Source organism: Mus musculus, chromosome 11 (assembly GCF_000001635.26).
Source record: "Mus musculus strain C57BL/6J chromosome 11, GRCm38.p6 C57BL/6J".
NCBI classification, from domain to species: Eukaryota; Metazoa; Chordata; class Mammalia; order Rodentia; family Muridae; genus Mus; species Mus musculus.
The window spans coordinates 119,669,697-119,697,044 of NC_000077.6; the positions used below are offsets into that span (position 1 = coordinate 119,669,697).

Genomic DNA, 27,348 nt, shown 5'->3' on the forward strand with positions numbered 1-27,348 from the left:
ACCACATAGCAAGTAATGGCAAAGAGATGTCATAGCAGCAAGAAGAGCCATGGCAACTAAGTTCCTGCTTAAAGCCTCCTCTCCCTACTGTGAGTGAGTGAGTGTGAGTGAGTGTGAGTGAGTGCTGCCACTTTGTGTGCATCAACTGCATCCACAGACGTCAGAGGATGGGGTGAGGGGACACAGCCCCAGGCAGAGTCCTGCTGCCGTGTGTTAAGTCACACGCTGGAGACAGTCACGTTCTTCTCACTAAACTCTGTATAGATGAGGATGGCCTTGAACTTCTGGTCCTCCCGCCTCTGCCTCCTGACTGCTGGGATTTCAGGAATATACCGATGTGCCTGGTTCCCCCTCCCTCCCTTTCTCCCTCCCTTCCTCCCTCCCTCCCTGTCTCCCTCCCTTATAAAGGACAACATGTAATTGGGGCTGGCTTGCACATGCCTGGTTTTGCTGTAGCGTTGACGATGGAACCCAGGGCTGCATGCATGCTGGGCGAGGCACTCTACCAACTGAGCTACATCTTTAGCTTGCTCTCACTAAGCTTTTGGAGAGATCATAATTTTCATGTTTAGACATAGTGGGTTTATCATATTTAGTTTAAATAATTACTTTATATACATTGAGTGTTTCACTCAGATGTATGTCTGTGCATGCATGTCTGTTGCTGGAGGTCAGAACAGGCACTGGGTCCCCTAGAACTGCAGCTCTGGCGGTTGTGAGTTGTGGTGAGGGTGCTAGGAATTGGACAAAGCTTCTGTAGCAGAACAACACATGCACTTGACTGTAAGCCATCTTCCCAGCTCTAGCTTGTTATATTTAAATGAATAAATAAAGGCGAAATAATTTTTCCTATAAACACTCCTTTTCTCCCTTACTTGCTCACTCTCTATGTAGTACAGACTGGCCTTGAACTTGTGATCCTCTTGCCAGACTCTCATATTCTAATGTTGTATATATCAATAGACAAAAGCTCTGTGGGGTCATCAGATGTTTAAAGACTGGCAAGGGGTCCTGACACAGATAGGTGTGAGAACTGCAGTCTGAGTGTTGTTAGCATAGAAGCTATTTGATGACTAAGCAGCACTCTAAGGGTGTCTTTGTGTGTTGTGCCAGCCATTTTTCTTGTGTGTGTAGTAACATTACAATCGAGGTGAAAATGATTGAGTGTTGCTCTTGGTCCTTCCCTCTATCAGTCCCTCCGTCCCTCTGTCCCTCCCTGCTGCCCTCCCTCTTTCCCTCCCTCCCTCCCTCCCTCCCTCCCTCCCTCCCTCCTTCACAGCCATCTCTGCACAAGGAGGGTTGCAGTTTTAATATGGTAGTAGCATAGCCAGGCCTTTCTGACAGTCTGAACAGCAGCAGAAGTGAAGAGCAGGAAAGATGGCCGGTGCCGCATAGTGGGAAGTGGTTGCCCTGCTGCCTTTTAGTGCGCAAGCAGGAGCAGCCTTCCTGGGCCGTGGTATCAGGTCTGCTTCTGGTTAAGCACAGATAAAACAGGCGTATCTGGGTGTGTATCTTGTCAAAGGGGACTTCCCCAGCGGAGAGCGTGTGTGGTTACTGAGCTTCTCTTTGTTGCCTCTACAGATCCTCTGTCTATGGGCCCTCAGAAAGCTCTGGAAACCATCGGTGCAAACCTACAGAAGCAGTATGAGAACTGGCAGCCAAGGGTAAGCCTTCTCCATTTGCCCTTCCTTTCAGTCATGGGTTGTGTGGTTTGAACTTGAGAGAGCAGTCTGGCTTCATCTCAGATCATCCAGTAAGAGCCTGCTCCTCCAGGCCTCTGTCACTGTCACTGTCAGCCTTTCCAGTGCAGTCAGTGGAGCTTGCGTGCTGCATCCAGGGTTCTGGTTATTTGGTGTAACTTTCCCCAAACTTTTAGAAAAGGTGTTCTTTATGGTACTCTTAAATCAAGGTTTTAATTTTGCATAGAAAATGAATTTTCAATAAATTTTCTACAGCATCTGCTAGATAGAGCTTTTCTGCCGTAAGCGTTCACATGTGGGGAAAGAGCGCCCAGCATTCAAAAGGGAGACACCTATTGTGAGTTCAGCTTTCATACAGAAGGTGAGGTTCCTCTTAGACTATGTGCCTTTGTTGCTTGTCTCTCAGAGTTTTTGCAGTGTGGGGTTTAAGGTCACACTGTCCAGGAGCAGTGTGGGATGGTTTTCACCGTCACACTGTCCACGAGTGACCTGAAGCCCATGTTCCTTTACCTTCCTCACTAACTGCTTTGGTGATTTAGTAAATTTAATGGGAAATTAGAATTTTGAGGTGTTGAAATAAATGCCTGAGTGTTCACCCTTGTGTGAAGTCAGGCAGGGTGAGCAAGCAGGTGACCCCGGCTGTGTGCCTGTGACTTTGTTTGACCCCCCCTCCCCCCCTTATGCTATAAGTAGAAGGGAAGCAAAGGATTCTTAGACCCTCACCACTTAACTCTTGCCTACCCAGGAGGCTGACTTGTGAACCGTTTATCCCCTATCAAGTCCATCCAGGAGTCTCTCGTACATTATTTGCATTCTTCAAGTAAGAGAATAGCCATGAATCAGACACCTGCTGTGGGCTTGAGCAGTGCTCTTGGTAGTTTATGCTGTAGTGTTTGCCTGTGAGGTGTCTTAAGTGTTGGGGGAGATTTCTTGGGTCTTTGTGCTTTACATTTGGGCTTTTCTTTTGAAGGCAGGTCCTCAGGGTTGTTTTGACACTTGTTGTAAAGCTTTGCCTTTGAAATCTGTTATTTTTGGGGTTTACAAGAAAATTCCAGAGAGTGTAGTGCATTTGGCAGTTGGGTGGGGATTGGAGAGTTACTGAGTGTATTAGTAGTTGAAGATGCTGGTGTTCCAAAGAAAGAATATCTTCTTTGAAGTTTTTGCAGGTGCCCAGTGTGTCAGCTGGTGGGCTAGCACTGGAGGGAGCATGTGTGGAGTGACATTTCTTGCTTCTGTGATATGCATGGAGAGGACATAAATTTGACTCAGCTGCGCCAACCTTTGCTAGGTCTTTTTTATACTTTTGTTTATTTGTTGAGGGTACAATGTACATTCAGATCTTCCAGTTGTATGTTTATAGAGTATTACTGAATAATAACAAAAAGAAATAAAAAGGAAAGAATAAGTCTGGTCCTGGTTTTTGGCACCAAATGAACGTGTAAAAGAAATGAAAGGAAAAGGAAGGGGACACGATTATTCCTAGGTCAGTGTAGAGGAAGTTTATCATAGGTAAATGTGCACAGAGAGAGGCAGGGGTGTGGGAGCTCACAGGCAGAGTCAGGGACAGCTGGGAGTTCACAGTGGACTCACCAGACTGAGCTGTGCCGTGTGCAGGGTGAGAGAGGGAGAGAGAAACCAGGTGCAGCTATCAGGAGGCCCAAACGTCACAAAGAGGGCATATAACCAAAATGGTTGGATTACATGGGGAAGAACAGCCCAGGCCTCTGGGCTGGAGAGTTCAGGGTAGGGGTCTAGGTATGCCTGCCTGAAGCAGGTAGAGACTAAGGGAGGTAGAGAGAACCTGGTGGCCAATGTCAGCTTTGATATGTAAAATAGGCACCTCAGCCATTTGTCCCAGGTTAGAAACCTAAGTTACCAGATTGCTTCAGATTTCTGACGTTCTTTCTCAGTGAGTCTTGTGCTGCTCCATGGTTGTTCTCTTTTAGAGAATTAGTCTGTGGGGGAGTGGTCTTCCTGGTTAACTTTAAAGATTTCAGCACATTAGTCATGTGTAGTGTGTGTGTGTGTGTGTGTGTATCTGTCTGTCTGTCTGTCTGCTTTGGGTTATTATTCATATAGTTTGGCATGATATTAGGTGTTAGCTAGTGCACACTAGCAGACAGTGAGCAGAATCTTTCAGATCCTCAGGATCTTCTTCTAGGACCCTTCCCCCTCTTCCCCCTCCCCTTTCCCCCTCTCCCTCCTCCCCCTCCCCTCCTCCTCCCTCTCTCCCTTTCCCTTTCTTTCCTTTTGAGACAGGATTTCTCTGTATAGCCCTGGCTGTCCTGGAACTCACTCTGTAGACCAGGCTGGCCTCCAACTCAGAGAGAGCCACTTGCCTCTGCCTCCACTTATTGATATTAAAGGAATGTGCCACCATACCCAGCTTGTTTCTTTTTTCTTGAAACTATTTTTTGTGTCTGGGTGTTTTGCCTGCATGTAGTCCCCTTTGAAGCCTGAAGATGGCAGTGGATTCCCTGAATCCTGGTTGTGAGCAGCTGTGTGGGTGCTGGGGATGGAACCTCAGTCCTCTGGTCTTCCACTGAGCCAGCTCTCTAGTTCTTTTAAAATCTAAATCTCTGTCCTAGAGTAAATCTGTTCCACGGCATTGTGACTTAAGGCAGGTCACATTTACATGCAGTAAATGACCTGGACAGAATGATAATGTGAGTCTCGTTTAGGAAGAAGCAGTAGAGGATCCACACTGGAAAAGTGGGTGCAGTCTTCCAGTGGTTTCAGGTCAGGGAGACTTGGTTAGAGATAGCAAGGGTTAGAGACACCAAAGAGTTTGAGGTGAGCACAGTTTCAAGACAATAGGATGCTTAGGAAAAGATGGTATAAGGTGAGAGATGGGGTTCTGGTTGGCTACCCCCGTACAGTGGAACTTCAGCTTAGCGAGAAGCTGTGTGTCAAACATCTTTCTCCATATCCAGGAAGCCACACTATAGCCATAAATACTAATTTCTTCTTGAATGCCAGAACTGATGAATTCATTTACACGTGCTAAAAATGTCTCAGAATTTCCTGATATGAACCATTAGTGGGATGTCTCCATTTTAGAAACAAGCCTAAGGTAACAGTTGTCACCAGTATGCCTCTGACTGGCTGGAGAACATGCGGGGATGTACTTACTGTAAAGAGCTTGGTGTGCATAGAGCGCTTTCCTGCTTAGATACTCTCATATGGCTGAGGGCAGAGTAAGGAGGCCTGATATCCATGAGAGCCTCTTAGTAGGTGCAGACTTCATGCTGAGAGGAAATTTGCACAGAACAGCTCAGATGTGTGATCCCCAACTGTAAATCAGGATCCTTTGAAACATTGCAAAGCTAAACATGCACCACTTTATTGTCCTCTACAGAGCTCTTGTATTTCTGCAGTAATAAAGAGAGGTTGATGTGCCATCTGCAACAAAACAATAGGGATGTTATTAAATTCCAAGACCTCTGATGGAAAGACCCTGGATTCAGTTTTCTCTTCCTCCGTATGCTTTATTGCACCACTCACAGAGGTCGGGTAGTCTGCAGTGAGGTCATTCCGTTCATGTTTGCTGAAGTCACTGTGGCCTGGACATTGGTGTGGGTGGGAACAAACAGCAGTGTTAATCTCCACAGCAGAAGGAGCAGAGACCTGACTGCACCCTAAGGAGCCAGGGTGCCTGGCATGCTGCCCATTGCATTGCTTGTGCCCAGCTGCCACATTTTCTCATTTTCTAGCTGTGATTATTCAAAATCAGATACTTTGATAAAGGTGAATTTGGTTCAGTAAAGAATTTAGAGAAGCCATTGTGATTTTATTTCCAGAGGCTGCCAGACTCTGTATTAGGCCGTATTTCCTTGCCTGGCTGATTGATAGTTTATCGGTTTGCACTGGTGGAATGTCTGTTCCTAGTTACATTTAAGACTTTCCTTATTACCTTTAGGTAATAGACTTTAGCTTTGCAGGAGAGCAAAGGGAAAATGCCAGCCGTGGTTTCTGTTGAAAATTCACCAGTAAAGCCCTCTTATGTCATGATGAGCCTCAAGAGGAAGTCTTATGGGAGCTGAGAGCAAAGGCTTTTGGGCTTTTAGGAGTTTGCCTGACAGATTGAGGTGCTGGCAGTTTAGCACAAGATGCAAGTTTAGGAGCTGAGGTAGCTGACATGGAGCACTCGCCAGGTCTCCTTTACCTAAAGCATGGAGTGGGAGGCACTCTGCTGGGGTAGGTCCCAGCTCTCCTGTGGCTCCCAGGTAGGTTCTGTGGGAGTCATTACCGTTTACTGTGGGAGGTAAGGAGGGTTGGTGCACCTGTAACAGTTGGCAGGGAGCTGAGGTGACCACTGAACGGGCCTGTTTGCCAGGCAAGGGGACAGGCTTTTCGCTGTGAGTGCACATAACTGTAGGAGCTCTTTCTCATCTTGGCCAGCAGGAATGAATGGCAAAGGCTCTGTGCAGTCACCGTGGCGTTTCAGGGAGCTGAGTGGTCAGTAGGAGCCACACACTCCTGTTTCCCGAGGCTGCAGTCAGCAGGTCTTAAATCTTAGCTCCTCTGCAGTGCATTCTTGTATCTGTCACAGTGGATTTGTAGTCAACGAATGAAACATGTTTTTATAGATCTTCTCAACAAGCAGTGGACTTGGGAAGTGGGGTCTCTCTCCAGCAAAGCAAGGCTCCTGGGCACACTCCTCCTCTGAAGAGCAGCCATCTTAGCTTTGTGATCGGGTTGTACACTTGGACTGCACACATGCCTTGTTAGCTGCTTTCTAGGAAGTAGAGCTGACGTGGCCAGGGACAGACACATTTCTTTCTGTTGGGTTTACAGGCTTGTCCTGTGGGGTTTAGGCACAGGTGTTTGCAGAGCCTAGTGTTTATGTGCACGTCCGTACTTCTGGGTTGCAGGGGCTGGACCTATGTGCCTCCTCCCTTAAGCAGGCTAGCTGCAGGTTGTTGGGAAGCCTGAGGGGTCAAGCATGGAGTACTGCTCCAGCTCTCTCTCTCCTTCCCTGCTGCCTACACCCTCAGAGCCCTCGAGAGGGGCTTGGGGTCCTACTAGCCTCTTCTCTGGACTGCTCCTGGTTCCTGTGTCAGAAGGCTCTACATGCTTGCTCTGCTCTAAGGGAGGAGCGGGGTGGGACGGATGGTGCTAGTGCTCCTCCTCACCCCACCCTAGTGTTCTCTATGGGATTTACAGTGGGATGTGCTGCACACCAGTACTGGTGCAAGTCAGTGTGCTCTGCCTTACTCGGGAGCGCGTCAGAGTTGCATGTGGACAACCTGAAAAGAAGCGAGTGGAGCTCAGGGGTGGAGTGGGGGTGCTCAGAGATCACTGTGGAGTAGCCTGCCTTGAACTAGTAGTGGTGGCTCTCAGCTTGGGACAATCACATTTTGATAGAACAGTACTGCCCATCTGGACACAGCACTATCATGGCATCGATGTCACTCCTTTGTAGGCTGCCCCTATGTCATGACTGTGCTATCCTCCTGACTTCCTCTGCTGGCAGCCTTCTCTTTCCTCCAAAATAGCTGGATTCTCTGTGGAGCCAGAGCTTGGGCATGATCCACCTGTCTGTGTTTCTGTGACAAACTGCAAGTGAGGGCTCCTAGCCACGGGCAGAATTGTAGCTGAATGACTCATACTGACATGATTCAAACTCTTGTGTGATGCGCTTTGCCCCTGATCTCATTAAATTTGTAAGATGGTGTAGATGTGTCTTGTGGCAGTCTTGGGGTTAACCATTGTGTTGTGATAGTCTCCCTTAGCTGCTTCCTGCCCAGATGTTAGCAACTGTCCCCAAGACAAACATTTTGCATGTTTTTCTGCTCTGGCCATAATCTTGTACCAGCCTGTTTCCCCTCCTCTTTCCTCTCTTCTTGCCTGACAGCCTTTCCATGCAGCATGTTCAGGGACAATTCCGATGGATGCTCTTCAGCCGAAAGGCTTATTAGTCAGCCCTGCCCACGCACTTCCTGTCTTGCCCTGTCCCCAAAGGCCACGGTGTTACAACAGCCCTCTGGATGTGGAACTTAGATCTAAAACCAGTTCCAAACTTGCAAACCTAAGCTGCCATTTTAGCTAATGAGAGCACAAAGGAGTCGCCATCTCTTGACTACCCATTCTTTTGAAAGCTTACACATACTTTAGAGAAAGGTAGGTTGTGGAGATGCGTCTGCTTTCACCTGCAGGATGTATCATGCTGTGTGACTAGAGTGCTGTGGGACTCCAGCTTTCTTGAAAGTGGCGTTATTTGCAGTCCCTGTGTCAAAGGCTCGCTCTCAGAGGCAGTGGGAAGGGTGAGTGGTGCACAGAGTAGGTTCCAGCCGTCCACCACTGCTCCTCCTCTCCCTCCCTTGCTGTGCTGCATCAGGCTCTGAGGATTGCCCTCGGCCTTGCTGTCTCTGCCTTGGTGAGAGGGCAGGTAGCTTAGCGGCTGTGGAGAGACTCTTGGCTTTGGTCTGGCCAGATTTAACAGTGACATTCTTTAGCCCTTTACCCTGACTTCAAGTGCTACTGCTTCATTCTTCTCAGACTGAAAATGGAAGTTGAAGCTGGGGTGGGCATGGTGGTGTAGACCTTTTATCCCAGTACTTGGGAGGCAAAGGCAAGGGGCATCTCTTGAGTTGGAACCTAGCCTGGTCTACAGAGTGGGCTGAGGACAGCCAGGGCTGCACAGAGAAACCCTGTTTGGGAACAAACAAACAGACAAACGGTAAGTGGAGGGCTGATGGGAATAATATTGAGCAGGTCAGCCCCAGCACCCAGAGGGTCCTTGATGCCCAGCCTTCTTCCTGAGTGGTCCCCAAGCCACACTAGGACACACACGCTGCCACTCTGAAACTTTCTACCCCAGAGAGTTCCTTCATACCTACCCTCCTCATCCTGCTTGCTGTCTCCCTGTCTCTAGTATTGTCTGAAGAGCAAGCACCTCTCCACCTCTGCTGCTCATCTTGTAAAGAGGGCTCAGTCCTTTCCTCATAGCCTCCCAAGGATCTCTCTCACCACTCTGCCCTCCCGATGAGGTCAGCGTTTCTGTTTGACAGATTTTGACAAAGAAACCATGCTTGCTGAAGACTGAATCTATAACTCACCCAGCCTCTGGCACCTATGCCTTTATTACTTGGGTGGGCTTTGGAACCTGCGGCTGTGCTTGAGAATGCCTGGTCACATGGTGCTGGTACAGGTGTCATGGTATAACTGGAGCTGCTGACAGTCAGGAAGCAGAAGGCAGGGAAGGCTGAGTTTGAGAGTGCCAAAGGGAGTCCCCATATGCTCACTGCACGCCACTGTGAAAGCTGTAAAGTTATTCCCCAGCTGAACAAGAACTTGCTGAGTGGGGGAGTTGTGCAGTGATTCGGAGGGAATGGTTCTGAACGCTTCCCATGTTATTTGACTTCACTTTGTAAAAGATCCACATGTCACGGAGGTGCCTGCACACCTGGTTGGTCACCATAGCATCAGGACCTCCTTGTGTAGTTGAATTCAATGGAGACATTGAAAATAATTGGAATAAAATTCACATAATATGCCGGGCAGTGGTGGCGCACACCTTTAATCCCAGCACTTGGGAAGCAGAGGCAGGCGGATTTCTGAGTTCGAGGACAGCCAGGGCTACACAGAGAAACCCTGTCTCAAAAAACAAAAAACAAAACAAAACAAAACAAAAACAAAAAAAAAAAAAAAGAAAAAAGAAAAAAAGAAATTCACACAACATCAAACCCACACTTATTTATTTTGATGTGTGTATAGATGTCTTCCTTAGTCACTTTTCACTTGATATTTTTATTTATTTTGGGACAGGGTCTCTTCATTGAATTTAGGAAGATGGCTCAGTATATAAGGTATTCTCTGTGTGAGTGTGGATGTGATTTTAAACCCCTAGAACCCAAGTCAAAGCTGTGTGTGCTTGTGTGTGCCTATAACTTTAGTACTGTAAGAAGCAGGGCTGGAGAGGCCCTGCTTCAGGGGAATGAAGTAGAGAGTGACAGAGCAGGACACTTGACATCCTCCTCTGGCATCTGTGTGCAACCTCACACACATACACACAGAGGCAGAGCCGCAGAGCCACAGAGCCACAGAGCCACAGTTACACAGGCACACAGGCACACTCTTGCACATAATACACAGGTATATGGACTTGTACTGCTGTTCGAATGGTGCAGTGACCTGAAAGCACTTTGCCTTGCCGTGTGGCTTCACTGTCATAGGCTGTAGCTCCACGTATATGTAAACCTGGAAGACATATACATGGACATATACGTGGATGAAGCCAGCAGAACACTTCTTCACCTGCCTGAGCATTCTGCTTCTCCTGTGTTCTGCCCTATTTAGGATCATGGTCCTACAACTTGAAGATGTTTGCTTAGAACTGTTTGAAAACTTCTTGAAAGGGTCTGCCCCTTCCGACCTTCATCTGCCTCTTCTTTTTCGGATCTAGTTGGAGCTTGAGAGACTTCCTCATGCCCACTTGTCTCTTAGATTTTTGTCCTGACTGGGCTTTTGATCTGCCTTCTAGCATGGTTCCGGGCTGGTTGGGTGTTAAGTCTGCTGCGTGCTTGGAGATTGCTCCTCCACTGGAGCACATCCATAGCCCACACAGACACTTCTGAGATGGAGACACCGTTCCCGTTCACCCTGGCTGACACTGCTGTCGTGTTGCATGTTATAGTTAGCTGGCCATGAGGCCTGCCTATGGAGGCTGAGTTCTGAGTCTCAGTGTGAGCTTTAGAACCTGTGACTGAGAAGAGACTAGGCCACATAGAGGACACTACTCCGTTCATACTGTGCCCACGGTGCAGCCATGGGTGACAGGACACGGGGAGCTGTTCAGTAGAGTGGTGGAGTGGCCAGGCAGCCCGGGGAGCTTCTTCTCATTTTTGTAAGGATTATAAACATCTGAATTTAGCTTTCATTGAATAGCTTTTAATGAGTACCAGGTAGAAAGAAATCCCACATGAGAAGGCATCTGGCAACATTAGTTTCCTTAGCCATACATAAATCAATGCTCCTTGCACCTCAGAAGTGTCCTGCACGACCCAAGGCACCTTAGATTTTGTGGAAAAACAACATGTATTTCATTGAAAGAATAGTCCTTCACTGGGCATGGTGGCTCATGCCTTTAATCCCAGCACTTGGGAGGCAGAGGCAGGTGGATTTCTGAGTTCGAGGACAGCCTGGTCTATAGAGTGAGTTCCAGGACAGCCAGGGCTACACAGAAACCCTGCTGTCTCAAAAAACCAAAAAAAAAAAAAAAAAAAAAAGGGAAGAAAGAATAGTCTTACCCTTAGAGGGACAGATATGAGGACAGCATATTAAAATGTCCTTTAGGTCTTCCCAGACCCCTCTGTGTTACCCAGGACTGACCTCTGCCTCCACTTCCCAGTTTCTTTTTCTGTCACTGAACATTATAGATTAATAGCTTCTTGGGGTAGAAAGAGTAGCTTTGGATGGTAGCAGGTGCTACAAGGGACATATGACTTTGTGTCTTGGAGCATCCCTAGGCAGGCAGTTCCCATGGTTGCTCAGCTGGAGATGGCAGAGCCCCAGAATGCCCCTTGCTCCTGCCAAGTCCCAGCACAGCCATCTCCTCACCCTCATGACACCTAGCTTCTTCCTGTGCTGAGAAGGGTGCACATTGATAGCTGTCTCTCGGGCAGCCTTCTTCCTGTGCAGGTCCTTCGTAAGGCAGTAAGTAAGGCCTGGGGCTTTCTCCTTTGGAGAGCATGGGCTTTGTGTAGATTTCCCTGCAGGCTCTGCTGCTGCTTCTGGGAAGGGTGCAACCCTCAACGCTTGTTTTAATTGCTGTGTGCTAATTGCTGGTACTCATAGTGTTCTGGTTCTCCAGCACAGGGCTATATCCTGATTAGAGGTATTGCTGAGCATGCTGTGGCATCTGGTCTGTGCCTTGTCTGGCCTGAGACTCAACCCTTCACACCAGGGCTCAGCGATCCACACTCAGAACATTGGGGCTGGTGGCCACAGAAAGCCTATTCTGTGTTCACTCTTGCATGTGTCACAGCTCTCGAAAATTTAGCTCATCTCTTTTCTTGCTACTCTACATGTTTTCCCACCAAGTAGCTTTTAGATGTCATTTACATGCAGTAACATGCAGAGCTAGAGTTTTTAGCTTGATGAGTTTTGATGGTTGTGTGTTACTGTTTAATCAGCACTTAGAACAAGCACATTAAAACTTGCACATCTTTCTTCTGCCCTTTGCTGTTAGGTTGGGAATTGAACCCAAGGCCTTGCACATGGTTGGCTACCTCTAAGCCATGCTCCCAGCCTCACTGGCTTCCTCTGTCCTCCACCATCTATCATTCGATTGTTTGACCCGTCCTGACCTTCATGCAGTGCAGTCGCTGGCCTGCCTTTGCCTCTCCTCTCAGTACATTCTTGGTGTCACCTGCACCAGCAGTTCATTCTTCTCTTCTGTCTGTGTGGAATCTGTGGATGATCCCGAATGCATTAATGTCCTCAGGTGGATTTGGATCAGTCCCGCTGTTTGGTGTTATGAATAACGCTGCTGTTTGTGGAAATGACTTCCTGTGGGTGTACTGTTTCATTTCTCTGTGTGAATACCTGACATGAGCTTGCAGGCCATGGGTGGTTGTATGTTGTCATTTGTGGGTTACAAGCCCCATGAAATTGACAAAATGGCAGAGATTTTGTTTCCCTTCTACAAAGTCAGGCTGTGGGGAAGGAACTGCTTTCTCCTGCACTCTGGAGACATGAGGGCAGAAACACTGAGATGCTGGGCTGTCTTTGAATGAATTCTTAGGTGATGTATGGATGTTATTTTCACCTCAAATAGGAGTCATCATCACATAGGAAGTAAATGTGGGTTGTGTTTGTTAGTGTCTAGATGAGGGTGTCTACAAATGGATGCACAGTTCAGAAAAGAAACAAATTAATTGGGAACTAGAAGTAACTGGCATTTTTTAAAGCTCTGCTCCTTCTTTACAGAGAGAGGCAGCCACCTTGGCCACATGTTGGTTGGATGTTTCTGTGCTTCTTGCCCAGTCATGTTTAGAATTTCCCCTGGGCTTCCTTGGGTTTTCTGGATGTCATGGGTCTGGATGGAATTCCCCAGTGACAGCAGAAAGTGTGGTCTGCACAGCATAGCTGTCTCCACCACAGCTGAAGGCAACTTTCTGTGTCCTGGTGATGGATATCAAGGAGCACCAGCTACTTTAAGTGGTAGCATAAGGCATCCCTGGTCCCTTGCGTCCCTGTGTGAGGAGGGTTTGAGCAGACAGTGTTGTGCGGTATTGGTGTTTCCTGTCCCAGCTGCTGGTTCCCTTGGCTTCCTGAGCTGCTTTGCTGCTTTCTTCCCACCCTGCTTCTCTCAGAAGCACCTAGTAGGACACACAACTCTGGACCTTGGTGGCTAGGGCCTGCAGGCTGTCATGAGCTGTGTGGACTAGAGGATGGAGTATGTAGTATAACATGGGTGGTTCATTTCTGAGTGCCTATGGTACAGTCATAGCTTTCTGTTCAGAGGATCTGGACGCTTTCTGACGAGGTAGAATGTAAGTTTTAAGTCCAGAGCAGTGAATTTCAGTCTTAACATCTCTTATTTCTCCTGCCTTCTCTGTCGCTGTGTTGGGAAGTCTTGCCTGTTCTGCTGCTGGCAGAGGATGCAGAGGACCTGCTCTCTGCCTGCTCTCACTCAGCTGCCCTTTATTCTCTAGTTCTAGTCACTGAGTATCTGCTGGCTGCTGCTCTGTAGAGCCCATACCGCAGGAGCCACAGGTGGGGCTCTAGAAAACTGTCCTGGAAAGTAGCAACATCTCCTGCACATCCCAGTTTGTGATGGGCAATTGTCATAGTAAACTGGTTTACAATTTTTTAAAAAAGATTTACTTGTGTGTGTGTGTGTACACACAGATGTGTATGTGTACATGTCATGAGAGCCATCCCATTGTTGAGGTGAAGAGGGAAGACCTATATTTCATTTCTAGTGACCTCCTTGAGAAGAGCTGTTTCTCCTGCGTTGTCTTCTTGTCTGAAAAGTTCTCTTCCCCTGAAGTTGGTTGTGAAAATAGATTGTCTTTGCTCTGGAATTTTGGGGAGGCTTCCTCCTCTGCATGTAACCTGTGGGAGATGTAAACCATGGGAAGACTTCCTCCCCTTGGTGTAACCTGAAGGAGATATGAACAGCAGGGAGGAGAAGGATGCTGGGGCAAGTCAGCAGTGTCCTGAGGACAAGCGAGAAGCCCGGGTGTGCACTGGTGGAAACTACCTTCAGGAGCTGCTACCGTGGTCAGAACACATTCTGCCACCTCATCCAACACAGCAGAATATCCAGGACTCTTAGCCAGAGCAGCTGCTTACATGCAGAGAACCCTAGCCTAGGGCACTTGTACTTGCCCAAGCAGAAGGTCCTTCAGAGTTATGGTTTGTTTCTGCCTCTGGTAGCAAAACCAGATGTAATCCCCCCACTATAGACCTGACAGAAAACAGGCTATCAGAACCATCTGGACTTATGACAACTGAGAGCAGCATTTCAGACGGAGAGAGAGGTGGCATACAGTTGCCAGAAGGTCACACTGAATCACTGTCATGCTCCTAATCAAATGTTTGATGGGGCTCTGCCTTGTTCCCAGGGATGGCATTGGCACTGCTCAGATCACATGTGTCATTTATACAGAGTACAGAGCACTGGGAACTGTTTACTGTGTGCCTCCTCTGTGTCTCCCCCAGCTCGTCACCTCAGAGTGTTGGGATTTGTAAGCTCTCCCAGGTACCTGTTGGTCCTCCCACAGAAGATAAACTGGTGCTGGGGAGATAAAAGGGAAGCAGCTGCTCTCTGGGCTGGAGGAAAGGGCTGCCCATGTGGTTAGGATGGCAGCAGGGCACTGCAGCACGTGTTGAGGACCAGGTAAGGACAGGCTCCCTTTGTATCATTGCTTTTTTGAATAAGAGTTGGTGCTGTGCAAACAGCAGAGTAGGATGGGCTGGACAGGAGTCACCTTCCACTACAGATTACACAGCAGAAGAGTCCTTAGTTGAGTTGCTGCTCTTCTCACAGGAGTTCTAGATCTGAAGGTCCTCCTTAGGACTTGCCTGGAGCTCAGAACAGGCTCTTCCCTGTCTGGAGCACAGCCTTCTCACTCCTCACCTTTGTAGAGGCAGTCTCTTTGGCCCAGGTGCAGCTGTTGACAAGTGAAAGGATGCGTGTGTTCTCTTAGGAACAACAGATGTGGAGTCCTTCCCTGGTGTGCTAGCTGCTGTTTGGGCATCATGTCTCAGAGGTGATGTGAAATGCATTGAGAGAGCATCCGTATGATTAGTTATGACTGTAAATATAAAGCGGCCATGCTTCCTTTCTGCAAAGTCATTGCAATTGTGAACACTCCACAAAAGTGAGTCTGGAGCCATGGGAGATTTCTCACAGCGACAACCTGCTTTGTTCCCCAGTGCACAGTTTAGACTGTGTGGGTCAGTCCACCCTGGTGATGCTGCCTCTGAGAGTGGAAGCAGGGGGACCATGAGTTCAAGGTGGTCTGGGCTTCCAGACAGAATCTCAGATAAGCCAACAAAACACCACACTATGCACCAGGCCAGTGTTCTTTGTGCTTCCCAGGCATGGCAGGCCTCACACCATGTGAGTGGGGTGTATGTGGTGTGTGCTTGTGTTTGTGTGTTGTGCATGTGTGTATGTTGTGTATGTGTGTGTATGTGTGTTGGCTCTGTTTAGAAGTGTATGGGGAGAAGTGGGGGTGTAGGTGTGTATGAGAGTGTGTGTAGAATGGGGGTGTTTAGGAGTGTATGGGGAGTTGGTTGGGGTGCAGGGTGTATGGGAGTGTGTGTGAGTGTGATGTGTATGAGGATGTGGTGTGGATGTGTAGTGTGTGTGCCTGGGGTGTGTGAATGTATGTGGGGGTAGGTATTATGGGAGTGTTGGGTGGAAACATCTATGGGGCTGTGGATGTGTGAATATGGTATTGTGTGGGTGTGTATGTAGGGTGTGTAGGATATGTGTGTGTGTGTTGTCTGTCTGTCCATCTGGGTTGGTGCTCATTATTGATGTTTCTCTCCATGATCCTCTGAGAACAGCACTCTCTCTGCCCTCCGCCTTCCTTGCTCCCTCGGCTTCCTCTTCCCTTATTGCCTCCATGTGGAGCCAGAGGTTGGCCCCCAAGGGCCACACTACTTTCTCCTGAGTGCTTCCATTTCTCCCTGCTAGTATCCCACTTTGCCTTCTCTGAGCGGGCCCTGTGAGACCTTGCTCTGACTGGCCCTCCCCTCCTTCCTTTCCTGTGCCTCCCCTGGAACAGCTCCAGTTTTCTTTGCAAGGAAGAACGCCTCCTGATTCTTAGTAATCAGATTTATGAATGTGGGGTGGCGATGTTCCTTCCTGCCAGCATTTTGGCACGTTGGTGTGCTCTCTAAATACTATTGGTCTTTTCTTCCCTTTCCTCACAGCTGATGTGTGTGTTTGCCTTTCTGTCAATAGCTCTAAGTAAAGACCAGCTTTAAGGGGTTAGGAGAAATGGATGGCGGGGTCTTGCTCAGATAGGAAGGGAACTTTATAGAAAGCCTTGAGAGCACAAGGTGGAGGTAGGACAGGGGAGCCCTGTGTGCCTTTGCCTGAAGCTTTCTGCTCACCACCAAGCTCACCATTACTGTCCCATAGTCTTCAGTTTTGCCTTTGCCCCCAGGGGGTGTCAGGCAGTGGAGTGATGGTAGGCAGTGTGCATTAAGGCCCTGCCACCCTGCTTCACTCTCAACTGTAGGCGTGGTTGCAGAGTTGCTGCTGAGGTGCTAAATGGCCTTGGCTGAGTCCCAGCATTACCCATTTGTATATTGTTGGATCCTTTATTTTTTTAAAATACAGCCATTAGTAGGTTGATTTATTGTTCTTTTAAAAAAGGGCTGATACCACAGATAGGCTTTTGAGCAGATACTTAATAACTAAGGAATCTTTGTTCAGATTCAGGCACTGTGGAGGAAATGGGGCCCTGAATTTTCCTTCATGGCTGTGCTAAGATCTCCTCATGCTCCCTGTATGAAGATGGGGTTTGGCTGAGGCCTCCAGGGAAGAGAATAGCATTGTAATTAAATAAAAGTCTGCTTACTCACAGGGAGCTTTCCAGAGGTACTCACAGGCCCGGGCCTGAGATAGCTCATTGGGCTGGGTGTCATGGTCTGAGCCTAAAACCTCAGCACTGGGGTGCAGAGAGAGGCTTCTCCCTGGAGCCCATTGCCTAGCTGCCTAACAGATCAGTGCAGTGAGAGACCCTGTCTCAAAAGCAAAAGCAAAAGATAAAGTGTGAAAGAGGAGGACATCTGATACCAAGTGACTTCTGTACTCAGGTACAGAAACATCACACGTGTGTACTCCAGATACATCACACATGCACACTCCTATACATGTATATACCCCCCCATACATCGTATGTGTGCACCACAGATATATAAATACTATTTTTTTCAGAGGAATTATTATATTAGCTGTTTGACAAAGTACTCTGGCACTGAACAGTGATTGGTACATTTCCTCAAAATAAAAGAAAATTCCTTTCCATTGTAATCAGGCAGCGTGTGTGTGAGACTAAGACAGGCGCCTCACCTACCTTGCTCTACTGTCACGTCCCCTCCTCCCATCTGTGCAGCTCAGGACTCAGTGCTTGTCTCAGAGGGACACTGCAAACAGAATGGGGACAGAAAATAGCCATTTGTGGCTCCTGCTGCTTCCAGCCATATTCCCTAATATACAAGGTTTTATTCATTTATTTTTCATTTACTATATTTAATTGTTACATAAAATATAAAACTATATGTATGCTGAAGTACTATATAATATCCACACACACACACACACACACACACACACACGGCACAATGTTTTGTGTTGCTGTTTTTTTTGCAATAGTGACTCATTATTCTAGTCCAAGCTGGCCTTGAACTTAAGATCTTAATGCCACACTCATCATTCTTAAGATTTAACGTCCATCCTTTGTCTGCAGAATTTTAATGTTTATATCATGGTGTAAGACACAGTCCAACTTTAAAAGGCCGAGTCTCAACTGGGAGCTGTAAAGTGCAATTGAGCTACAGACTTCTACCATCCAAGACCCAGAGCAAGCAGTCACACCAGCTCCAACGAGTCCTACTGAGCAGTGACAAGTCCTGCTGCTCTGTGCTTGGCATCTGCTCCTCTGGGCTCTAGAAAGATTGTGGAAGCCCCACTCTTCCAGCTCTGCCTCCTGTAGGACACATAGCTTTTGTCTTAGGCTTAAGCCTGTCCTACCTCATGTCTGTCTCTCTCCTTGGCAATGTCCAACAGTCCTTGTGTCTCTGATATTCTGGGCTCTTCAATGAAGCTAAGACTTCAGCTTCATATAATAACCTCCAGGGTCTGCAGGGACTCTGTAGGCCTCTTTGTAGGGACTCTCACCTTGCTACACTGAGCCTGGCCTCAGCTGCTCACTGTGACCCCTAAGTCTTTTGTTTTCCATGTCTTCAAAACTGGTACCATGGATGGTGCATGCAGTCTGCTACCCACTTGATGTGCAGTCATATCTCCTTGGCCACAACTCTATCAAGCCTGTATGACAGCCCAGAGAAAGCGACCAGGATTCCTTTAACACTGCTGATCTCTTCAGTGGGTAGAGCTGCTTTGTTTCCACTGTCTTTGTCTGAAACATGAAACTTGTCACACACCTTTTCTTCCATCAAACAAATTAGTTCATTAATTATTGTTGAGTTAAGCATCATCCAAGGAAGGTTTCAAGAGACATGCAGAATGAAGCCAGGCTCATGGCCACAGTGTCATGATGGACCCCAGCCAAGTTCCTCAGAGTCTCTGTTCCCCTCTGCAGCTCTGTGAGCCAGGCCTCCTCCATTGCCCACTGTTCTCTCAGCAACTCTGTCTTCCTAGATGCTCTTCAAGCTCTGCTGATTTCCAGCATGGAGTTCTAAACTATTCTGCATTCTTCACACAAAACAGTCCCAAAGGCCTGAGAGCCACATGGACAGATCTAGATCTGTCACAGCAGGGACTTCACTTTGTACCAATCTCTCTCTTAGTGTCACTTCCCATGGTTTAGATAAAACATTGCTTTCTGCTCTTGCCTGTGGATGTGATGTGACAGACAGCTGCCTCTTCTCTGTGACAACTCTTTTTCCCATGGATCCTTTTCAGGGTTTAATCACAGTAAAAGACACGGGATTAAAAGTCATGTTCTGTTTCCCCTTCCCTGTCCCCGCTCCTGTCCCCTATCATTCCAGTTGCATAATTGTAGCAAGGTTCTTTGCTTTTATGTGCTTTTTCTTTAACCCCAGCTGCAGCCTTTCTTTTGCTTATTGACTGATTTTGATTGATTGGAGAAAGGGACTTATGATGTTGCCCAAGTTGTCCTGGAACCCGGGAGCTCAAATGCTCTTCTTAGTTGGACCTTCTGAGTAGCTGTCCTGCAGCCACATCCTGTCACAGCAGCTGATTGGTGATCGCATAATCTCTAACATTTGTCATTTCTTTATGGAGAGTGTGGTGGTTTGAATATGAATTGCCTCTATAGAGTCATGTGTTTGTGTGCCTGGTCACCAGGAAGTGACACCGTTTGAAAGGCTTAGAAGGATGAAGAGGTATTCCCTTTTTGGAGGAAGTGTGTCAGGGATGGGGGAAGAGGGGCTTTGAGATTTTAAAATCTCATTCTAGGCCCAGTGTTTTTCTCTCTGCTATGTATGGACCATGATGTAGCTCTCAGCTACTTCTCCAGCACCATGCCTGCCTTTCACTGCCTGCCTGCTATGATGGTCATGGACTTACCCTCTGAAACTGTAAGCAATCACCAATTAAATGTTTTCTTTGGTAAGAGTTGCCTTGGTCATGGTGTCTCTTCACAGCAATAGAGCAGGCACTAAGACTGCAAGTGAAGTCCTTTTTTTGTTTCTGAGATCATGGCGCTAGGCAGTGGTAAGGATGTTACACCCCATCACTAGGGTATAGGTCATTGCTGTCTGTGTTTGCCCTGCTGTGCACAACCCACAGGACATCTCACTCTCGTCTGACCTAACAACATTCAGTGCTTTTCTGATTAATGCCTGGTAAATGTGCCAGGGATGTGGGGTGGGGTAGGAGGGTGTCTAGAGGTTCACACTGTCCAAAAGAAAATGAGACACACAGCACTCGGGTCCACGTCATCACTACTAGGTTAGTAGTGAGACACCCAGCACTTGGGTCCTCGTCATCGCTACGAGGTTAGTTCTCCTCAGGGAGTTAGGAGGTTTGGGCCACAGTGCAATTCCATGTCTGAAATGGTTACTGTTTGCGGACAGTTTATTAGGTTAGAACCAAGGACTTTATGACAACTATGGCAAATGGTCCACTGCCGTGTTAGCCCTCAGCCCCATCACTAAACACAGACTTTCTGGAAACTTAAAGGTTTTCATAATTTGCTGCCAAAACTTATGTAGAATCAAAGGCAGCCTCAAAGGGCCCAAAGCTATTTTAGAATAATAGGAAAAAGCTGGCTACACCACTATGATACCACACACCTGTGGTCCCAGTGATCGGAGAGAAGTGTGTCTCTGTGTTAGCCTAGGCTATGTAGTGAGATTCTGTCTTGAAAAGCCAGCTCATGTGATCAGTCATAGTTTTATGTATAAAAATTTTCATGTGTTTTTGTTTATTTACAGTCACTATTATCTGAAAATAAAATTTCAAATGTTAGAGCCTACTGGGTGTTGTAAGCCTGCTGTCCAGAGTCACCCCCTCTTCCAGGCTGGGCCCAGCAGGAGCAGCTGAGCTGGGCACGGTCTGCTGTGCTTGAGACAGGTGTATGGTAGCTGTGAAAACAGGTGTCTTGTAGCACGAGGAGGCAGGCAGCCCAGCACTGTCTTGGCTTTTCCGTTTTGTTTTAAAGTTGATGTTGTAGATTTGCTTGGTTGTTTTGCACTTCACCATTCCTTTCCCAGTTGCCATTTCAGTGTGTCCATTCATGATTTTTGGATTTATGATAGTAAGTGGTAGCTCTAAGATCCAGTCTGCTGCAGGTATTTCTGGGAGTTTCGGGTTCAGTGAGTGAGGTTGGTGTGGGAGGCAGAGGAGCTTGTGGCACCTGTGGAAGCCTGCAGCCTCCCGCCCTGCTGTGTTGGTGCTCTAAGTGGGCATTAGGACATAAAGGGCCTCCGTAAGGGTGAGGAGGGAGTGGCATACCTTGACTTTAACGATGTCTGAGGGTTGTAAGTTCCCATGAACATACAATCCTTAACACAGTTGATGCAAACAGCAGCTGGAAACAGCGTTGAGGCAAAGAGCAAGCAGTCTCTTGTTTAAGGAGCTGCAGCCAGTAGCAGTGGTCAGCAGGACCCCAGGTGACCATATTATCAGCGTCTCTGGTTGGCTTTGAGTGGAAACAGCATTTGGAAGGTTGGCAGGGTAGCTAAGGAATCTTCCACAAAGTTGAATTTGAAGAGAGTGGAGGTAGCTTAGTGTAAGAGGATAGGGAGTGGTTCACTGGCAAGGTGATACTCTCAACTCCAGCTGCCTCCAGGGCACTGGGGCCAAGGCCTTCCTCTGTAAGGGCTTTGTCAGCCTCTGGTTCAATCTCTTGTGATGAATGGAGGCTCAAGGAGCTATGAGCTCTTGTCCACAGTCAGGGCAGAGCTAGGAACAGATGATGACCTGGTTTGCACAGTTCTTCGCATCTTCTGAGGTGTGGGTCAGCACATAGGTGGAACTGAGAAACTGTAGTATGCAGAGACCGCAGGCTCACACGGAAGCTGGCTGCACACTCACTTGAAAGTTGGGAGGTGCTGTGCACTGTGAGTGCATGCTTATTTTGTTGAGAATGACTTTCCTGTCTTAGCATGGTGTACTGTCCTTTGCAGTCACACTGTCTGCCTTACCCTGTGCTTTGAGTGCCAGGAGTCAGTACTTTGCAAGCTCGTGGACACTTCTCTCCACTTTTGATATATGACAAAGTAACCTTAAAACTGTGTGGTTCATTCTAACCATGACATGTCTTCCCACTCTGAGGACATTGTGGGTTTTACTTTAGTGGACTCTTGGTCAGCTCAAAGCATTTTAATGGCTTTTTCTTGGTCCTAGTACAAAGTCTCAACTCTTCCAGTGAGCACAAAACTTCCTTTTTATCTGGTTCTGTTCCCTGCTCCTGCATGGTTTCTCACAATTCCCCCAGACTCAGCCTGACTTTGAATTTTCTAGTGCTCTTGACCTTTCCACTAGCGTTGCTGTGCTGGTCTCTACTGCCTCTTGACAGCTGTTCACACTTCGAATCTCACCTTTGATGACATTTCCTTTGGAAGCTGTTCCTGAAACTTTAATCCTAACTACAAAAAAAACCCAAAACAATACAACAACAACAACAAAACAACAACACCTACTCAAGCTAGGTTTGATGGGCACATGCCTTTAATCCCACTGTTGAAGAACTCAAGAGGCAGAGGTCTCTCTGAGTTTGAGGACAACCAGGGTTACAGAGTGAGTTCTAGGACATCCAGGATTACACAGAGAAACCCTTGTCTCAGAAAACTTAAAGAAAAGAAAAAGGAAATAGAAAAACACCTGAGTAAGCCCTAGGAACCACGCTGCTGCTTTGTTCCCATAGCTGCTGTTCTTGCTTTTTTATTATTATCTATTATATCTTTATTATTGCTGTGAATATGCAATTACCAAGGTAACATATAAAAGAAAGCATTGGGGGCTTGTTTACAGTTTCACAGGGTGAGTCTATGACATCATGGTGGGAAGCAGTGCTGCAGGCAGTCATGGTGCTAACCGCATTAGCTAAGAGCTTATATGCTGATCAGAGAGAGAAGACTGGGCCTGAAATCCCAAAGGCCAACCTCAGTGACACACCTCCTCCAACAAGGCCACACCTCCTAATCCTTCCCAAACAGTACCACCAGCTAAGGAGGGCCTGGGGACATTCTCATTCAAACTGTCATACACTAGCCTAGAACTCACTGTGCAGACTAGGCTGGCCTTAAACTCTTTAAAGATCTCCTGTGCCACCTTGCTCCACTCCACTGTATTTTTAGAGTCAAGGTCTCTGACTGAACCAGGATCTCAGTGAGTCATCAAAACTTGCTGCTCACCGAGCCCCAGGGGTCCTCTTGTCTTTACCTCCAAGCTCTAGAATTGTAGGCATGAGACACCACACCTTGCTTTACAAAAATAACACGTGAGTTCTAAGGATGTGAACTGAGGTTCCCCAGCATGTTCAGCAAGCACTTTACTGACTGAACCCCAGCCAGGTGATGCCCCTTGTAAATGTGCATCCTCCAGGAGGTGATGGAGTGGGCGAATTCCACTCTGGAATCTGGACATAAAAGTAAGGGTGAGGGACATGGCTCTGAGTGAAAGTGCTTACACAGGAGTGAGCGCCTGAATGTGGATCCCCAGAACCCTCTTCAAAGGCAGGGCGTGTCACCATAGGCCTGACTTCCCATTGCTGTAAGACAAAGGCCTTCCTGGCTAGCTAGTCTAGCTGTCAGTGAGCTCAGGAGTAGCGAGAGACCCATGTGAGTGAAACCAAGGTGGAGAGTGATGAAGAAAGATCACAGTGCCAACCAAGTATGTATAGAGTGAAAATAGAGGGACAGCAAGTGGGGCTGTGCCTGTCACAAGGCTGAATGGAGGGGGTGGGGCCCTTGTGCTGTTGAGCCTGTGAGGACACATGAGCAGACAGAGTCACCACAGGATTAGGTGGTCGTCTGTTTTGCCAGTTTCTTCCTCTGCTTGGGTTAGACTCTTCCAGAGATGTTTCCTGTTTTTTGAGCTGTTGCTGTTTTCTGCTCCTTGCTCTTAAGTAATGTTTTTTGTGGTGGCATCTGGTGAGGTGACTCTGGGGTGCTGTGTCTAGCAGTGGTTTTGTCCTCCTTGACCACTCACAGGCCCCTGGTGATTACCCTTCTTCCTATATTTTTCCTCTGGTTGACAGATTTTTCACTGTGGACTGGAATGTACTTTCTGGAGGCCAGAGGCAGGAGCATGCCGGTCACTGTCACTGTTCTCTCTATGTCCAATTCCACCTGATATAAAGCATTCACAGAGGCAGCTGCCATGCTCCTGTCGGCTTTGTTCTGCCTCCTGTTAGTGCAGATGTTAAGATTTCCATTGCTGTGAGGAAACGCCATCAAAGCAACTTGGGGAAGAAAGAGTTCATCATTAAAGAAAGTCAGGATAGGAACTCAAGATGGCAGGAAACTGGAGGCAGGAGCTGATGCAGAGGCCGTGGCCAGTGCTGCTTGCTAGCTTGCTCAACATGCCTTGCTCAGCTTGCTTTTCTATAGAACCCAGGACCACCAGCCTAAGGATGGCTCCATCCATACTTACCTCCTTACCTCCCATCAATCACTAATTAAGAAAACACCCCACAGTCTTGCCTATTACCTGATCTTATACAGCCATTTTTTTACTTGAGTCCCCCCCCCCCCCCCCTTTGGCATCAAGTTGACAAAACCAGTCCACACAGTGTCTTTGTAGATATTCAGAATTTAAGATTTCTATCACAGTTTCTTTTGTTTCTAGTTTATTGCTTTAGTCTGAACATTACTAATTTTCACTATGGTAAAAATGACATACTTACTAACTATATCCCATTTTAAGGCCAGCTGGGTTAAAGGCTGTTGTAAGTGATTGGAACTGTGGAAGCAGAGGAGCCCTCAGAGTGGATTGTTGTTTCTCTGAAGTTTGCCATCTCCCTCCACACATGCAGTGTGGTGGCCAGCTCACCGTCACTCCCAGCATTTAGTGTGGGCCCAGGCAGAGTGGTAGCAAACTTAGGGCAGCCCTGACTGTTTGGTGTCCAGCGAGGGAAGGAGCCCAGGTGGTGCTGGGATATGACTCCTGGTTCTGCCCCGTTCTCTCACTCTCTTCTCACTGAATAGTGATGGCCTGAGTTTGGCTGAAGGCTCTGGTTTCCTAGCATCATTGTAGTTGTGCTTTTTACTCCAGCTATGTTTCAGATTTGTAGTAAATTATCTCCTTCAAACCTTGTCTCGTAACTTGATCCTTCCTCCCTCCCTGAGATATTCTTGACATGTTCTGTTTGCTGAGTTTAGCATTTCTGTACTAGTTCATGGCTGCATTCTTGGTCTTTTTGCTTCTTCTCACAAATGTCTGTTCTTTGGCTTCTTGCCCTCCCTGCACATAGTCTCCCTAACCTGAAACGTTTCTGATCCCCTGGACTCCTGTGACCGCCTGATGGAGCTTCCATCAGTGAGTGAGAGCCATGCCTCCCGTGGGAGTCCACCCAGATGCCCATCACTAGCTCTGCTCTGGACACATGGCACCAGATTTCTCTCTGTTGCCATAGCTGTAGCCCCTCTCATCTGCTGTCTCAGTGAATCCTGGCGTAGTAAGCAAGCATTTGGTGAGGGAGTGCCCACCTCACGTGGCCACTTGGCCACCAACTGAGATGCAGGAAAGAATGTGGTCATGCTCTCTTCTAATAAATAAACACTTGAATACTGCCTGTAAAACCGCAGACGCTCAGGTGACAATATATCTGTTGGATATATTGTTGAATTATCTGGTGCATGTCATTGTTCTTTATTGTATGTCACATCCCAGGGGATTTAGTGACTGAGCAAAGACCAGATTTTTCTGTGAGTGTATGTGTCAACCTGAAGACTTGTAAGATCCAGTGTCACACATATAAAGTGAGGTGACAGTGGCCATCACTATGCACAGGAAATACTGCTCACAACCTAGCAAGAGAGGTAAGTGGTCTCCTCAGAGCTACAACATTTGGGTTTTAACTTAGTTCCCCTTAGTACAACAAAAAGGGAGGCTACTCAGAAACGAAAGGCTAAGCAGTATGCTTGACCTTGCTGTGCCCAGAGGGCTGGTTGTTTATATAGTACCTCTATATAGTGCTCTGTTGCATGCAGTGGCCTGACCTGCTAGAGTTGAGCCCCACAGGGGCTAGGTTGGTACTTTCTTTGTTGTGCCTGCTATGCTTTGTAAAGGACCAGTTAAATGGCAGTCAGTAAAATGAGGTTCACAGTCATCAGCAACGAGTAGCTGGTTTTGCTTTTGATTTAGAATCAATAGTTCTTTAGGAGAAGAGCATCATTAAGAGTTTTCTCAAAGCAAGTAATAAGCAGAGTGCCTATGCCATGGAGACAACAGTTGGTTTGGCCTGGGGTTCCGAGGGTCTCACCTGCTAAGCTCACTCAGTGTATACCCTTATCTAGTGGTTTCTTTATCCTGTACGTGACCAGTTGCAATCCCAGACAGGAGAGAGTGGACAGTGAGCACATGGGTGAGCTCTGCTCAGACAGCGCTTCTGCTAAAAGCAGACTGTGGAACAGCTGCTGTGCCATGCAGGTGAGGGCAGTGGCATGTAGCTGAGAAACCAGCTCTTAATAAAGATCAATACTGGGGCTGGAGACACGGCCCAGCGGTTAGAGCATCCTCTACTCTTCCAAAGCTCCTGAGTTCAATTCCCAGCAACCACATGGTGGCTCACAGTCATCCTTAGTGTGACCCGATACCCTCTTCTGGTGTGTTTGAAGATAGCTACAGTATACTCATATAAATAAAATAAATCTTAAAAAAAAAATCAATACTGCATAGGCTTGCTATACCTTTGTGAGGTTCAATTTTATTTCATTCACTTTATTGGGTATTGAGTTGACTATTAGATATTAAGAAAAAATGTAGGGATAGTCTTTCCTGTTATATGAACTTTAGGGGTTACTAAGCTGACACAACTGATGGCTGTTCATTAAATATCAGTGACTGAGTCCCATCCTACATCACATCTGATGAACCTAGCAGATATTTAGGTGTATGAAGTAGGAGACCTGACTGGCCCAGACATGCTCAGACCTCACCCTTGGAGCCTGGGCGTGTCACCTGTGGCAAAAGGTGGACTGAGCTGTGGTTCTTGAGAAGTGCATACTAGGCTCAGTCCCGTGGATTCTCATGCTTTGTACACTGACTTGGTACAGGCTGAGTTCTGACTGCATCCTGTGCCTCTGTGGGTCCACACTTGGCCTGGCTTCAGCCTGCATTTAGGATTATCTTCTGGCAGGACTAGAGTATTGGCTATAGTTTCCAACCTTGGATGCTAATTAGCAGGGTGTGAGGCATCATTGGGAGGGTGTGCTAGGAAAGGGATTGGAGAGAGGGTCTTACTCTGTGGCCTATGCAGACCAAAGCTCTTGGGAATTTCTGTCTCAGTCTGCAGAGTACTAGGATTCAGGTGTGATCCATGCAGAGTACTAGGATTCCGGTGTGATTCATGCCTGGCATGAGTCATTTGTTTGCTTTTGCATTCCAGCTTGTGCCTCCCCACCTTATTTTAATTACTTTTTTTTTTGTAGAATTGGGATGGTACCCCGGGCCCTGGGCTTGCTGGATACACATGATACCATTGGACTGTATCCCCAATCAAATTGTATATTTTGAATTTATAAAACATTAATAGAGATTTATGCATCAAAAGTGTTCAAAAAGTTATGCACAGAATTGTGTTATTCCATCCCTATCCACATCTGCCCCGTGTCTAATTGCTGTAGCTATAGCTATCTTTCTTATGCTTCTTTAGTCGTTTTTCTTTGGATCATTTTTACACAGACATCATACTGCACATACTCCTGGGAGCCACTCACACCACTTCTGGGGACCTTAGTACTCATTTAGCACTGGACACTCCACCAGTATCAGCCACTGTTGCTCACAGGCCCTCAGCAT

At 47.3% G+C, this 27,348-nt stretch overlaps 1 protein-coding gene across 5 annotated transcripts in view; it reads left to right on the forward strand.

The window, feature by feature from the left end:
- Nucleotides 1–27,348, forward strand: part of Rptor (regulatory associated protein of MTOR, complex 1) — a 296,687-nt gene that overhangs the window by 66,792 nt on the left and 202,547 nt on the right. For all 5 annotated transcript variants that reach the window (NM_028898.3, NM_001306081.1, XM_006534363.3 and 2 more), the window contains exon 3: nt 1,582–1,664. In NM_028898.3, the coding sequence (NP_083174.2) occupies nt 1,582–1,664 (83 nt within the window). The remainder of the gene's footprint in view (nt 1–1,581; nt 1,665–27,348) is intronic.